We start from the raw sequence: 15,956 nt of genomic DNA on the forward strand, positions 1-15,956 counted from the left end.
GATGAGCACATTAAAGCACTTTTGGTAGATCTGTGCATTGGTACAACCTTTCTTCAAAGCAATCTGGAATTATTCCAAGGAGACTGAAAGTTTTAATACCTTTTGAGATCAAGAAATTCTACTGCTGGACATATAAAAGTCCCATTTACATAAAAATATTTATAGCAGCACTTTCTGTAATATCAGAGAACTAGAAACAAAGTAGATGCTCATCAATCTAATACTGGATAAGCATTATGGTATATGAATGTAATGAAATATGACTTCATTATAATGAACTTATTAATAAGATGATAAACTAAAGAGAAAGTGATGAGCTCAAGTCCGTTCATACTGACTGAAGAGTCAATCATTAAATTTTTGTGTGAATATTTATTCATAAATCAGAAAATGCTACAAATCAGGGCTTAATTTATTATTTTATTGATAATCTAGACATAAGCGATAAGAGATAAATGTCAATAATGCAGATTGAACTTTAAAATATGTGGTGCCTACATTTTTTTCTTGAAAAGCCAGTTATTAAATAAACATTTGCGGGTGTTACTCCTACAGAAAAACATGAGATTGTCTGATTCTGATTACTTCATTTGACTTCATATAAACAATCAGTATATTCAATAACTATAATAATGTAATGGACATAACAACAATGAAATAATGGAAACTGAATGCTGTGAAAACTATGACCAAACTTGGCCATGAAGAAAAGATACAAAAAAGTATTTTTTTTCTTTTCAGATGGGGAACAATAAGTGTGGAACACTGCAGAATATCAGATTTTTTTGATTTGTATTAATTTTGCTGAATTCTTGTTATTTCTCTTTTTTACTATATGTTTTAAAGGATGGTAAATATAAGTGATTAAGAAAATTTTTTTTAAATTTAAAATACAGTTAAGAAAGAAAACCACAAAAGAAGAATCCAATTAAGGAGGGATTTATTCAGTTGCATCAAAACACTGTTATATTAGAGAACTAGGAAAAAAAAAAAACATTGGATTTAGTGATTAATAGTCCTTTAGACCTTTTAGGAACATTTAGAGTCAAGATTTTTCAAGACTCAAGCATGTTTAAAGGCAGATGGAAAAGTATGATCTATGTAGCCTAAAACGTGTCAATATTAAATCAATATTCCATACTCTGGACACACACACACACACACACACTCTGACCCTTTGTGAGCCTATCTAATTGCCTCTGAAGGGAATGAGATGCCACTTAAGTCCCTTCTATTTCTGAGTCAAATCTGGCTGACAGGATTCAGATCTGGCTTTTTCAAATCTTTATAAGAGGTCATAGAAGTAAATCTATGACTGGAAGAGACATCAGATGCTCAACCCCCTTATTGGCTGATAACTATAGTCTACAAAGGTACAGTGACTCAATTTCATATAGTTGATAGTTGTCACAGGTGGGATTTCAAACTAGGATTTCTCTAAAGTCAGTAGGGTCCATCACCTTCCATCACCAACTTAAAATCAAAAAATCTTTGTGCATATTTTATGATGCCCAAAAGGAGGAGGGCTAACTACTTATCAAGCTAGAAATATCACCTGATCAGAGACCAAAAGTGGACAACTTAAATCCCATGTGAACAATATTTAGTTTAGCATCATCCCTTATCAGTGATTTTGTTTAATATGCCTCATATTAAAAATAATTTTATTATCTATGCCAAGTTTTTCTCTCAAGCACACATTTAAGAAACCAACAAAGACACAACAAAAGATGAATATATTTAAGTGGCTAAATATAGAAATAAAAAGCTCCCAGGTGCCTTAAATTTAATTCACCAGGCAGGAATCTGAGAAAAGTATATCTATAATTACTGGACCACTCATGGAAGCCTGGGAAAGGTGGCATTACCAAGAAGGGCAACTATCACCTGGTGATCAAAAAAAAAAATAGGATCCAACAATTCCAAGTAAATGAATATTTTTATTGCTGAAAAAATTCTAGAACATAGCATTAAGAAAAATGGTTAGCAAATATCTTGAAAAAGAAGCAATGATCAGAGTCAACTAGTTTGGTCTCTAATGAAAAGTTCATGTCTAGTATTGTCCAAGAAGCTGATGATATGGGACTAAAGCTCACATAGAGCTATTAAGGCTTATATGAGTCGTATACACAGATATGATCAACAGAACTTTGGGAGCCAATGAGACCACTTAAAAGAAAGAGAGAAGAATAGGGTCTGCAGACACCCTGAGGCAGGACATACATGAGAATCTGGTAAAAGAGACTTAAGTCAGACAGGTACTAGGATACAAAAACCCAGGGAGTCTAGGACATTCAGTATCAAAATCACATTACATTCAATCTAAACATTTAATACCTCCTATATCCTAGACATTAGGTGCTTGAGCTAGAAAAACAAAAGAACAAATCTTCAAGAAATGTAAATCTTTTTGAGAAAAATAACCCATAAATATGAAAAATGTAGTAAATGGGGAACGATGACACCTTTTGTAAGAGAAAATATTTATACCACATCTGGAAGGAAGCTACAGATTCCAAGAGAGGGAATTAAAGGCAGAAATCATTCCAGGAATGGACTTCCAAAAGTCACAAAGTGGGAAATAAAATGTTTTATATAGGTGATGGCAAGTTATTGAGCTATCAGTAACTAGTATTCATTAAATAAGTGCCATTATATGCCACATATCATGCTAAGCACTGAGGATATGAAGGATACAAGCCAACCCTAGCTCTCATTAAGTTCATAGCTTAATATGGCAAATAAATATGTATAAACAGCTACATACAGGATAAAATGGAGATAAAATTGAGGGGAATCAGGAAAGGCTTCTTTACCCATTTTCTTCTGATTCTTCCCACCTCTTCGAGCAGTCCCAAGTCTCTTTTGCTGGATCCTCATCCAAGTCCTCCTCTGTCTCCACAGTCCTATCCCTCTTCTCCCTGTCTTCACTTCACTTGGTGATCTCATCAGCTTTCATGGACTTATTACCATCTCTATGCTGATGATTCTCAAATCTATTTTATCCTAATCCTTCCATCGAAGTCTAGTCTCCAATCTCTAATTACTTTTTAGACATTCTGAACTGAATAAGAAATCGCAAACAGAACTCATCTTTTCCCCAAAACCACATTCCTCTCCTCACCTGTAGGGGGCAACACCATCCTCCTAGTCCCTCAGGCTCATCCTGGCTGTTCCTGTGAGCGATTTCACCTTTGTAACAGTTCTCCAGCAGCCCCCTCTCTCCTTTGACACTGTCACTACTCAAGTGCAGCCCCCCACCCTCAAGAACTCCTCAGTAATTGCTAACCCTGCTGGCACTCCTGCTGCCTCAACTCTCTCTCCACTCCAATCCACCTTTTGTTTGTCCACTGAAAGTATTTTCCTGAAGTACAGGTCCAACTATGAACTATTGCCTCCAGGAAAAAATTCAAAACCCTTTATAGCCTAGTCCACTCCTATCTGTTCAATCTTTTTTACACCTTACACCTCCTACGTAGTCTGATCCAACAATACTGACTTCCTTACTGTTCCATAAACAATACACTCCAGACTAGCGGCTATAGGCATTTTTGTTCTTGGAATGCACTCCCTCCTTATCTGTCTCCTGGCTTCCCATCATCTATAATAAACCTTTCCAACTCTTAATTTTAGTACCTTCCCTGTCTTTATTAATTTCTGATTTATCCTACATTTAGCTTACCTGTATAAATTGAGGTATTTAATTATAAATTTTTGTGCATGCTAAAGTCTCCTAAGGCAGGAGCAGGAGAGGATAGAGAGGATCTAGATACTGAACTCATTGAGAAAGGTCTTGACTGGAGGATAAATATGGATTAAATGAACCTCAAAAGAGATTACTGAGTGATGATGTAGAAGGAAAGCCTATAAGTGACAATGGGGAGCAAGCAGTGTCCCAATTCCCATACCATGGGAAAATTCAATCAGTGTTGGAAAAAGTGGCCAAGAAAGCTTTGTCACCAGAATGGAACCAAATCTTAGCGAGTATAATAAAATAGATGGACCAAGAAAAGTGAAAACTAAGAATTCTTGTTACAGAGGAAATCTGCAAAAATGTTAATTAGGACCATTAGATTTAGTAACTGAGGTCACCAATAAACTGAAAAAACAGTTTCAGTGTGAGTACAGTAAGAAACAAGAGCAAAAGCAATGAGAAAAGAGAGATGAGAAAATTGGAAGCAAAAACGGTAGGTTTTTCTAGGATTATGGTTTTGAAAGGGAAGAGAACTATCTCTAAAACTTTAGTATTTAGTAGGTGAAATAAAACATTTTAAATTAGTAAGCCATAAATTTTAAATTTTATTTTCTTGTTTTCCCCCCTTTTTAATCTGATTTTTATTGTGCAGCAAGATAATTGTATAAATATGTATGTCTATATTGGATTTCACATATTTTTATCATGTTTTAACATATATTGGAATACTTGCCACATAGGAGAGTGGGTGGAGAGAAAGGAGGGAAAAACTGGAACACAAAGTTTTGCAAGGGTCAATGTTGAAAAATTATCTTTGTATATGTATTGAAAATTTTAAAAAATTAAGAAAAAAAATTATAAGCCAAATGGGAAAAGCAAGTAGATAGAGAGGTTAGGACTAAGAGGGAAAATGACATAAGGGGCAAAAAATAGGCAAGTTAGAACAGTATAAGGAAAAACTTCAATAGAATATGAATGAACATCTGTGAGATGATTTTTGTTTATGTATCAACTTTGACCAAATTTCCCCTTAAGTTCCTTAGAATTCAGATCCAACATGTTAAAACATGTTGAAAATAGGTCAGCAGTAACTCAAAATTTTATCCCTAAGATTTAATTGAAGTGCCTTAAGCCTGCCTAGTTGCCTTTAGGGGTACTTTCTATGTTTTCCCAAAATCTTGAAGAGATGGAGTAGACTACTAATGGTGAAAGTAACTAAGGTTAGTTACTTCTTGCTCAAGTCTTCCATATGACCCTCCCACCTCCCCCACTCAGCAGGGAATTCTATTCTCATACTTTTTTGAGAAAATAAGATGCCAAATGTAATTGAGTCTTTTTCTCCACTCCTATCTCAGAACCTCTGACATAATCTACTGTTCTCATATCCTTTGCTCATCCAATCTTGTATCTCAAACTGTCTAATGAACACTTCAAAATGAATAATCCGGAATCATCTCAATATATCTAAACTAATTCTTTCTCCCCAACTCCTCCCCCACTATCCTACCTTCTGTCTTGGGACTCCCTCACTCTCTCATCCCACTTAAGTTCAACCTGTTGCCAAAGTCCAGTGATTTTTACCCTCCTAACATCTTTCCTATGTGCCCTTCTCTCCTTTGACACTGCCACTGCCCTGGTACATGCCTACTTAGACTTCCGTCTACGCAACAATTCTGCTTTATTCTAGACTCCCTATTCTAGTACAGCCTCCACGCAGCTGTCAAAATGATCTTCCTAAAATGCAATTCTAAGTCACTTTCCTTGCTCAGTCAATTCCAGTGACTTAACATCTCCAGAATCAAATATAAGTCTCCTTTAATATACAAAGCCTTTCAAAACATGTCATTCTCCTCCCCTTTTTTACACCTTATACTTCCTGTCACTGGCCTAGACTTCTCTCCTTTTCATCTCCACTTCCCGGATTCCCCCAAGTCCTAGTTATAATTTCACCTTCTACAGGAAGAGTTGCCTGATTCTTTTAAATTCTAGGGCTTTCCCTTTGTTGATTATCTCATCTATCACATGTCTCCCCATTACACTGCAGGCTCCTTGACAGCAGGTACTATTCTTTTGCCTTTTTTGTACTCCAGCATTCAGCATACAACCAGTGTCTGACTGCCTCCACTTCCTTGTCTCAACTTTTTGCAATCTAGAAATTCTTCATCCCTCAGTTTAGTGCCTGCTGTCTCCAAATTTTACAATAATCAATTAACTGTCAACACAATTGAGTCTTTCCTCAGTCCTTTCCTGATTTCACTAGAGCATTTTATGCTTTTGCCCACCCTCTCTTCCAGAATAGTCCATTCTCTCTGGATTTTCATGACACTTTTTTCTTGGTTCTCTTAACATTTAGCTTAACTTTACTTTGCTGTACCACCATCACTGTCTTTTTCCTTATCTCTGGGTATACCTCTTAAGAGTCTCAGCAAGACCTACATCTATTGTCTTTACACCCTCATTTGGTGATCTCATAAGATTCCCATTACTTCAATTATCTCTAGTCTGATGATTCCTACATCCAATTCCAGTCAAAAAAATCTTGAATTTCAGTACCATATTGACAGCTTCATGTCCCTTAGCTATCTCTCAACTCAACTTGTCCTAACTTCCCTATTTCTCTTGAGGATACCAACATCCATCCACTCACCTAAATTTTATCTCTCCCTCCACTTATTTGCTCACAAATTCTATCTTAATATCTCACAACTGTTCCCTTCTTTCCATCTACTTAAATCTTTCATCATATCTCTCTTAAGACTAAAAAACAGCCTCCAAATTATCCTACTATTCCCTTTCCCATTCCTTCCTCCAAAGCAAAGAAATATTCCTGAAGCTTGAATCTGATCATGTCACTATCCTGCACAAAAACTATCAATGGCTTCTTGGTACCTTGGGGGTATATGTGAGAGAAACACACACACACACACACAAATATTTGTTCATTTCTATTTGGCATTTAAGGCCCTTTACCATCTGGATTCCAGATTCATTTCATATTGCTTCCCTTTGTGAACCCTCAGTAAAATTGACCCTGTGCACAACATTCCATCTCCCATCTCCATGATTGCACAGACTTTCTATTATCCCTGGACTACACTTCCTTCTCACCTCTTCATTGAATCCCTAATTCTTCAGCAGTGCAAATGCCACTCCTACATGAGCCCTTTCAAACCTCTCCAGTTGCTAGTCCTTTTCTGAAAACCACCTTAAGTGTTTAGTTATTATACAAGAAGTTATACAACACCTTGAAGTCTTGGACTGTTTCATTTTTGTCTTAACATCCCAGCACTTAGCACAATTGTCTAGAACACAATAGGTACTTAATTTAATAACTGCTTGTAGATTAACAGTATAATCTTTATCTGGGATATAGGAAGAATGATGCTTCTGGGTGACTTCTCACCCTTGGAAACTTAAGCTACTGTAAGAACATACAGCATATTACAGCAAATAACGCTAAAAATCAACCAAATATGCTTAAAGAATTTGATCCAAATGTAGGACTTAGGGTTTCCTCACCTAGAGTTTCTATTCACATCTGTAACCAGCACAGAACTTAAACAAGAAAAAGAAACAACTGTCCCTTCTCTACCCCTTTCACCTTGAGATTTGGTTGCTCCTAGTGCTCCTCTCTGTCGTCCCCGCCCAACAAGTTCACCTTCAGAGGTTGGTTGCTGAGGTCTTGGCTTCAAATATCCAGGCTGCTGACTCTGGGAAATTTTGTTGGTTGTGGAGAAGGGAGGGGAGCAATTTAAAACATAACTTACATGCAAGTAAAGGACAGAAGTGTACAACTAAGTAAAATATTTTAAATAAGTCTTTCAAGTTGATCTATCTTTTTATCTTTCAAATATGCAAATATTTTACTCCACTAAAAAAACTGACCCAAAAAAAAGAAATCAAAGAATTGGCCCAAAATTATAAAACGCCTTTTAAAACTATTTTTGGATTTCATGACAAATCAATTTGGGACAAAGGGATAAAACATTTTTCCCCTGGAAGATTACAAACTCCTCACATGTATAGAAGACATTTATATCTTCAGTGCTTTATTAGCATACATTCCATTTGAACCTCACCTGCATCAGGTTACTACAGGCCTTGCCTCTTTGTTGGAAATAGAGATCAAGGTCTTTGCCCACTGTCCTAAAGCCAGCATCAAAACCTAATCCTTTTTGGCTCCAAGTCCAGGGTTGTTTCCATTCCTTCAGTCGTCAATATTAGATAAAGATAGATAAGCTGAAGCACCTTAATCCTTTTTTTATCTTCAGCATAAGTCTCCCTTATGGCAAAGTTTTCAGTCATTTTCAACAAAAACTATCAATTCACCAATTAATATTTGATCAATAATGAGGTTAGTAGCTTCCCTAAGTAACTAAAGAATACACTTACTGCAACAGGTCCCACAAGTTGTGATGTTTCCTGACCTCGAGCCCTTCCTCTTGCTCTGGCTCGTGCACGTCCACTCATTTTTTCTGAAAATGTGTAATTCTGAAATGTGCAATATGCTCTGAGTATGCTAATCAATTTGATTTTCCTTGACTTTGACTTAAGTTCTCACTATATTTTGAAAATTTTGTCAAAATAGGTTCCCCCCAAATTAAATTCTCAACACAAGAAAATATAGGAGGTTGGTTTAAATTAGGGGTCCTCAAATTTTTTAAATAGGGGGCCAGTTCACGGTCCCTCAGACTGTTGGAGGGCCGGACTACAGTAAAAACAAAAACTTGGTTTTGTCGACCTTTAAATAAACTTCATAGCCCTGGGTGAGGAGGATAAACGTCCTCAGCTGCTGCATCTGGCCCACAGGCTGTAGTTTGAGGACCCCTGATTTAAATGCTCTAAATTTTCAGAGTGCCCAAGCATGAAACAAATGTATTGCAAATTACCCAAAGAATTAACAATGTTTTTCAAACTAAATTTACATTATTCTTTACCAAAACTTCTTTTGTTTGAATTTCAATTCTTTAGTTTTCTGCTCTTGTCATTAACATATTAGCATTTCTCTTTACTTGAACCAAACTTTCAGTATCTACACATGTTTCCATTTTTTCAACTATTTCTTAGTTGAAGGAAAATTGTGGTTTGGAATTTACTCTGCAATGTTACAAAAATGACTACTCTAGATATTAAATATATAAAGGTTTGATTTTAACCTGAGGTTTGGCTTCTAGGTGATTTGGGGACAGGTGGGGCAGGGAGTCAATTTATTAAGAAGGAAGAGAGAAAGGGAGGGAGACCTCAGTGCTTGCATTTCAGCTCTTTTTACACAATTCTTCCTGTAATAAAAGTTTGGGGAATTTTTCTTGGGCTATTTACCAGAAGTCCATGTGTATTCTGGAAGAAAAAAAAAGGCATATGAACTTTAAAAAGGTGCTTTACATATTGGCTATAATAATTTCCAGTTCCGAAGTAAGAAATTCTGTGTTACCACTCCAGGGTTGTCTTAAAATGGCTTTACTCTTAATAAAATTGTCTTAATGGGCAAATCACATCAAATCGGTAGAAAAGAAAATGGTACCGAGGTCAGTGCAAGCTCTCCACTCTATTCTGTTCAGCCTAGAGCAAACTGAGTATTTTTAATTTACTCAACTTGCTCAAGTCAAGGAGGGCTTTGCAGGTCGGGCTTAAGAGAAGAGTTGGAGAACTCGGATAACAAACAACGTATCTGTTTAGCCAGGTGGGCAAAACTCCCCATTCCCAATCCCTGCTAAAAAAGGATCAGCTGCGCTAAAAAAAAAAAAAAAAAAAAAAAAAAAAAGGATCAGCTGCGCTAATAAAAGCCCTTCTTTAGCAGTTCCTGGAGAGAGTCCATCAAGACTGGCATCCCGACAAGGAGGAGAGAAAACTCCCCCAAGGGCTTGTTGGAAGCCAAGATGTCCAGCCTCTGCTTTGTGAGGGTTATAAAAAAATCAATAGCAACAAACAACCATCACCCTGTTTCGATGAGACAGCCCTCCTTTCCCATAGTTGCCAAGAGGTGTCTCCAAGATGCTTCGCAATTAAGGTTCAAGGCTTCACTCTCCAGGGTCCATCCCTTTCTCGAGACCTCAAATGGCTCTATTACAAGAGAGTGGGGGCGACCCAGCCTCCTCGAGACCTCCCCCTCCAAGTAGCCCCGTTACAGGGGCATTACCGTAAGTGGCAAACCATCCTCACCAGCAGAAGTCCCTCTTCCCAACAATCCTTAATCGCCTTCCACCTTGGACTCTACTTGACCCCCGACACCCACCCGGTGCTGGAGCAACAACGGCTGACTCCCCCCCGAGCCCCAACGGTTATAGTTTATAGCGGCTAGCCTGCGGTCAGCGCGATCCCTCCGCAGCCCGTTTCAAGCCTCCCACTCCCCCAGTCTCAATGGGCTACTTCCCCAGCCTTCCCTTGGTAAAATCTCCCTAGTGACCCCTACATTGTCAGTTAGGCCTGGGACTCCAGAACTTCGCCTGCTGGCCAGACAGAGGAAAGGGGGGGGTGGGTCTCCTTTTCTGGGCGGAGGGGTCAGAAACTAACTTTAATGAAGGTCAGTGGCCTCAAAAGCACGTGGCGAAGGCCCGAGGCCATCGCCCCGCCCCGCCCACCATCCCCGCGGACACTTCGGCCCCATTGGCTGCACTGGGGGGGGGGGGGGGGGGGGGGGGGGGGGGCTCACCTCCTCTCGGTAAGGGATGGTGGCGGGCGGCCCCTGCCAACGGTGCGGCTGCTGGGGCCCCATCCCTCCGAAACCTGAGAACTTCATCGAGTCCAGGTGGTCCATGGCCGGCCCCGGGGTCCCAAGCCTCCTGAGGTGCAGAGACGGAGAGGGCTGGAAGATGTCTGTAGCAAGCAGGGGCAGCGTCTGACCAGGACTGTGCACGTTCCGGAGACGCAGGAAAAGCTTGCTGGTTTCCCCCGGAACCTCGGGGGGCGTGTATGCCTCGCAGCACACGTGGTGGGGAGGGGCAGGAAGAACTCGCTCTCCCGGGGCCAGTCAGCGTGGGATCCTGGGGCTCAGGACCTGGCCCGCTTTCCCCCAGCACCAAGTTCTTCCGGGAAACTCGCTGTCCAGATCACTCTGATTCTCCCAGCGTGGTGTGCAAATCCCAGGACGTGGAAGGGGAGGCCCTGCGCTGCGGGCTGACTGGCAGTATCTCCTTGGTGCTCCAAGCTGGACTGTTTGTGTTCAGATTCAATAAACACCCTCCAAACGTTAGCAGCAGGATGGTGTTGAGAGAACAAGACCTTACTCAGAAAATCCGTATTCAGAATCTGACAACCAGCCTCAGTTCCATGTTGGTAAAATGAAAATAAGGAAGCCTCCACGTGGGCTGATGAAGACAGTCCTTTGATTGCTTTTTATTTTTCCAAAGATTCTCGACATTCACATTTGCAAAACCTTATGTTTCAGTTTTTTTTTTTTTCTCTCCCTCCTCTCCTAGACGGCATGCAATAGGTTAAACATGCGCAATTCTTCTAAACATCTTTTCATATTCCTCGTAAGTTGCACAAGAAAAATCATATCAAAAGGGGAAAAAACATACAAACAAGCAAACAGCAAAAAAGGTGAAAATACTAAGTTATGATCCACATTCAGTCTCCATAGTTGTCTCTGGATTGGGATGGCTCTGCATTGCATTGCCTCGAATCACCTCATTGTTGAAAATAGCCAAGTCCATCCCAGGTCATCATCACATATCTTGTTGCTGTGTTCAATGTTCTCTTGGTTCTGCTCTTTTTACTTAGCATCAGTTCATGGACGTCTTTCCAGACTTTTATGAAATCATCCTATTCATCATTTCTTATAGAACAATATTATTCCATTACATTCATAGCACATGACTAATTAAGCCATTCCCCAGTTGATGGACATCCGCTCAATTGCCAGTTTCTTGCCCCTACAAAAAGGGCTGCTACAAACATTTTTACACATGTAGATCACTTTCCCTTTTTTATGATCTCTGAGATACAAACCCAGTAGAGATACAGCTGTATCAAAGGGTATTCACAGTTTGATAGTCCTTTGGACATAGTTCCAAATTGCTCTCCAGAATGGTTGGAGCAGTTCGCAACTCCACCAACAATGCATCAGTGTCCCAGTTTTCCCACATCCCCTCCAACATTTATCATTGTCTTTTCCTGTCATCTTAGTCAATCTGAGAGGTGTGAAGTGATACCTCAGAGGTGGAAAACAAGCAACTTTGTAATTAGACTTGAACTGACTTTTATGATCTCAACAACTTTTAGATCCCTTCCAGTGTTGCAGATTTCAATATATTCATGCCTTCCCATCCTGTACAATTCTTGTCAATGTCTTCTTAGAACCTAAGAAGACATTGACAAGAATTGTCAATTTGTGTACACAACCACCACCTGCTTTCACTCTCCCCTCCCCCCTTGAAAACTTTATGAATGTGAATTATTATTAATCTTGCTGAATCTCAATTTCTCATCTGTGAAATGAAGGAATTACACTAGATTGTTTCTAAGGTTTTTTTTCCCAGCCATAAGTCCTATGACCCTATGAAATATCTATCTGTCCCTGATAACGAGAACAACAATTCTCCACCTATGCATCCACCCCATTCTTCCAGGTCTGTGCACTCTGGGAGAGTAAAACAAGGTAAAGCATTGTTCTCAGTAGCTCTTATAGTCTCCAGCACTGGGCTGGACCCTAAGTAGGGCTTCATTAGTAGTATTTGAATTTACAAGTTCAATGGAGGTTGAGAGCAGCAAATGCATTGAGTGGACCCTGACAGTTAGCATAAAAAAAGTTTTAAAATGAAGAATACTGCTTCATTATCTTACTGTGGCCAGAAGAATTGTCAGTTGTAGATTAGGAAGAATCCACTCTTTTCTAATTCACTCGACTTTGTTCATTGGGGAAATGGTGTGGAAATAGTAGTCAGCATGGTAGAAAAACACTATCATCACTGACCTAATTTTCTGTTCTGTTCCTAATAAGCTTTGTGGCTCTGTTATAATTTAGTTCCCATTCTTGTCACCCCTTTTGTTTTTTGGGGTTTTTTGGCAAAGATATTGGAATGGTTTGCCATTTCTATCTCCAGATAATTTTGCAGATGAGGAACCTGAGGCAAACAGGTTGAAATTACTTGCCCAAGGTAACTCCACTATTCCTGATCCAGGTCCAAGGTTCTACCTCCTGCCTTCCCTCGCTGGTTCTAATTTGGAGAAAAATTTAGGTAGAATGAAAAGGCAAGATAGGAGGTTAGGAGATTGTCATCTGAGAAAAGCATTTCAGAACTCTGGATAATAAGAACAGAACACATTGACAAAATAGGATATAAGATTATATTTCCTGCTATATACTATAATTAAAAATAAATTAAGAAATGGATTAATTTATCTCTAAGATTTTTTGAGATCCACATCCTGGATCTTATTCAGTTCTTTAGTACTAGTTGTGTTATTGCTATGGAAATTCAAATGAAAATTTAATTGAGTTCTTTACATTAGAAAAGGCAAAGAAAAGTGCAATGTGAAACACTTGTCCAGGCAACTAGATTTTTCAGATGGATGGTTTTGTTTCTTAGCAAGAATGTCTTCTTCTAAACTCCATTGGGATTTGGAGTGTTTTGAGTTGAAAAAGATGTTCTTGAATATTGCCAACAGATGGAGCAATGGAACAAGAAATGAACTTGTACCATGTAATCCCATGGACTAAAAAAAAAAAAAAAAAAATCCATAAAAATATAACGGAGTGTTAGCACTGTCCATTTTAAGTCTCTGTGTTGATGGTTTCTTTTTCTCTGTGATTTTTAAAGAAATTTACATGAAAGCAGATTGATGGAGACACTTATTAATATGACTAATGGTCTGTGATCTCATTCAGAGATGTTTCTCTTGTAAGTAAAACTACCTGTTAATAGCTTATATTCATATATTTCTTTAATATTTGCATAGGAAATTTCTCCTTATATGATTTGATTTAATTTGATAGTTATAGAAACTTGATTATCATACAAATGTTTCAAAATTTAAAAATAAGAGATAAAGGAGAAATATTCTGATTTTTTTTTAAGTTCCTGTATTGATGGTCCCATAGAGATCCTAAATCTAATTGACTAATACTTTTAAGTTCTATTCATTCAAAATCTCAGAGGCCTGGATACATTATCTCCTTATACATAAAAACACAACCACAGTGAGCCTGTCAGCTGAATGATAGTACAAGAATAGAAAATCAGGATTTTAACAACTGTCCCTTTTTCTCCCTTGGGATTCATCTTGTAATAATTACTCAATAGAGTCATCTAAGAGGACCACCCAACACTTAGCACAGTTCCAGGCTTACAATAGGAGCTTAAATCTTTGTTGAGTTGATCTGGAAACAGATGATATAATGGAAAAAACTCTGACAATCAGAGGACCTAGGTTCAAATCCTGCCTCTGATGTCTACTGATCTATATTGAGACATCACTTAAGTACCCTTTAACTGGCAAGGCTACTTAAAATCACATACTTTCAAAGCTAGAGGGAATCTTAGAAGGAATTTTGTAAAAAAATGAAAACCTTGGCACCAAATGGAATGGGGGAAGAGTGGAGGGAATAAAAAATTGAGAGTAAAACCCAGGCTGGGAGCCTGCGGAACTGGAAGGAAGATAGTGTTCAGCTGTTCTTTCTTTCCTCTTATCACCACTGGCATCTTATGCCATCCTAGAGGGCTCTGTTTTATCCCTCTAATCACCTTCCATGCTGATGATTGTCAAATCTTCTATCAATCCCAAACATCTCTGTAAACTCCAGTCTAAAATTAAACTCATTGTCTTTATTTATAAATCCTCCTCCCTTCCAAAATTTCAAAAAACTATTAAAAGACACTATCATCCTTCCAGTTTCCCAGATCCCAGCCTCATTCTCTCCTCCGTTTCCCCATCCAATATATTGCTTGCCAATTTCATCTTCGCAGCATTTCTCAAATTTGCCCCCTGTTCTGATACTGCTACCGCTCTGGTAAAGGTCCTCATTATCTCGGGCCAGCAAGTGGTTGGACCTGCCACAAGACTCTACTGACTCCAATTCACCTTCCATTCAGCCTCCAAAATCTTTTCCCTAAATTGCAGGTCTGGTCATGTCATCCCTTCCTCCCTACCACCTCAAAGGTCAAAAACAAAATCTTCCATTTGACATTCAAAACCCTTCATAACTTATTACCTCTCCCCAGATGTTTCCATTCTTCTTACATTTTACATTCTCTTCTTACCTCCATCTCCCAGCCAATACTTGTCTAGCTATTATATCTATATCTATATATACATATATATATCTACATATCTATCTATGGCTATTATCTATCTATATCTATCTATTGAGAGAGAGAGAGAAAGAGTGAGAGCGAGAGCGAGAGTGAGAGAGAGAGAGAGACAGAGAGACAGAGAGAGAGACAGAGACAGAGAGTTGCTTCATCTCTCAGCTTTCGTCATTTTCTTTGGCTTTCCCCAGTTCCTAGAATGTTCTCCCTCTTCATCTCTGCCCCCAGGCTTCCCAGACTTCCTTCAAGTTCTAAATAAAACCTTCTACATGAGGTCCTTCCAAACGCTCTCTTAATTCTAGTGCCTACCTTCTCTAAATTATTTCCAATTTGTGCTGCATATAGCTAGTCTGTATATCTGCTTATTGTCACCTGCATTAGATTGTGAACTCCCTGAAGCCAGGAACTGTCTTTAGTCTCTCTTTGCATCCCTAGTGCTTAGGACATTGTCTGAGACTTAGAAGGTACTTAATAAATGCAAACTGACTGACTGACAAATGGCATATCTATGGAGATAAATAAAAGGATTTGCCTAAAGCCATACATTAAGATGGTTCACTGACAAAGCTGGGTTTAGAACCAACCTCCTAATTTTCAGAGTACATCCTACTCACCATGTGGCTTTATAAAAATCATCCTAACACAATTATTACAATCCTGGGCAACATTGATTTTATGTTATGAAAGACAGCCTTAAACTTCTAGGCACATAGGATATTTGAATAAATAATTGCTGTTATAATTGAGGCACTAATATAGAAAATTTTCAAAAGAGCATTCCAAAGACGTAAAGGGGAAAAAATCTTGAACTTTATTATTAATGCCCCCCAGATGTTATTAAGAACTCACTATCAGCTGGCTTATAGGCCAATGTATCCATCTGTCCCAAAGCTTTATGAAAGCCATTCATCTGTACAATTGAAGGCTTCCTTGATGAAGATAAGGAACAAATTGGCTTTTGCAAGCAACATTCGATAACCCAGAACTTCTGAATAATAATAATCTAACACTAACCT

General features: G+C 38.6%; 1 protein-coding gene across 6 annotated transcripts in view; it reads right to left on the reverse strand.

Moving 5' to 3' along the window:
• Nucleotides 1-10,542, reverse strand: part of LOC100935365 (piwi-like protein 1) — a 42,937-nt gene extending 32,395 nt beyond the window's left edge. Inside the window, exons 1-4 of one of the 6 annotated variants that reach the window (XM_031948409.1) lie at nt 9,854-10,063; nt 9,014-9,031; nt 8,087-8,185; nt 7,296-7,404 (exon numbers count right to left, since the gene is read on the reverse strand). In XM_031948409.1, the coding sequence (XP_031804269.1) occupies nt 7,296-7,404; nt 8,087-8,164 (187 nt within the window). In that variant the 5' untranslated portion in view covers nt 8,165-8,185; nt 9,014-9,031; nt 9,854-10,063. Of the gene's footprint in view, nt 1-7,295; nt 7,405-8,086; nt 8,186-9,013; nt 9,032-9,830; nt 10,064-10,103; nt 10,279-10,343 lie in introns of those variants that run through there. The other 5 variants (XM_031948408.1, XM_031948411.1, XM_031948412.1 and 2 more) reach the window with 5 other exon arrangements.
• Nucleotides 10,543-15,956: the final 5,414 nt, after the last annotated feature.

The sequence above is a fragment of the Sarcophilus harrisii genome, chromosome 1 (genome assembly GCF_902635505.1).
Source record: "Sarcophilus harrisii chromosome 1, mSarHar1.11, whole genome shotgun sequence".
In the NCBI taxonomy this organism is placed as follows: domain Eukaryota; kingdom Metazoa; phylum Chordata; class Mammalia; order Dasyuromorphia; family Dasyuridae; genus Sarcophilus; species Sarcophilus harrisii.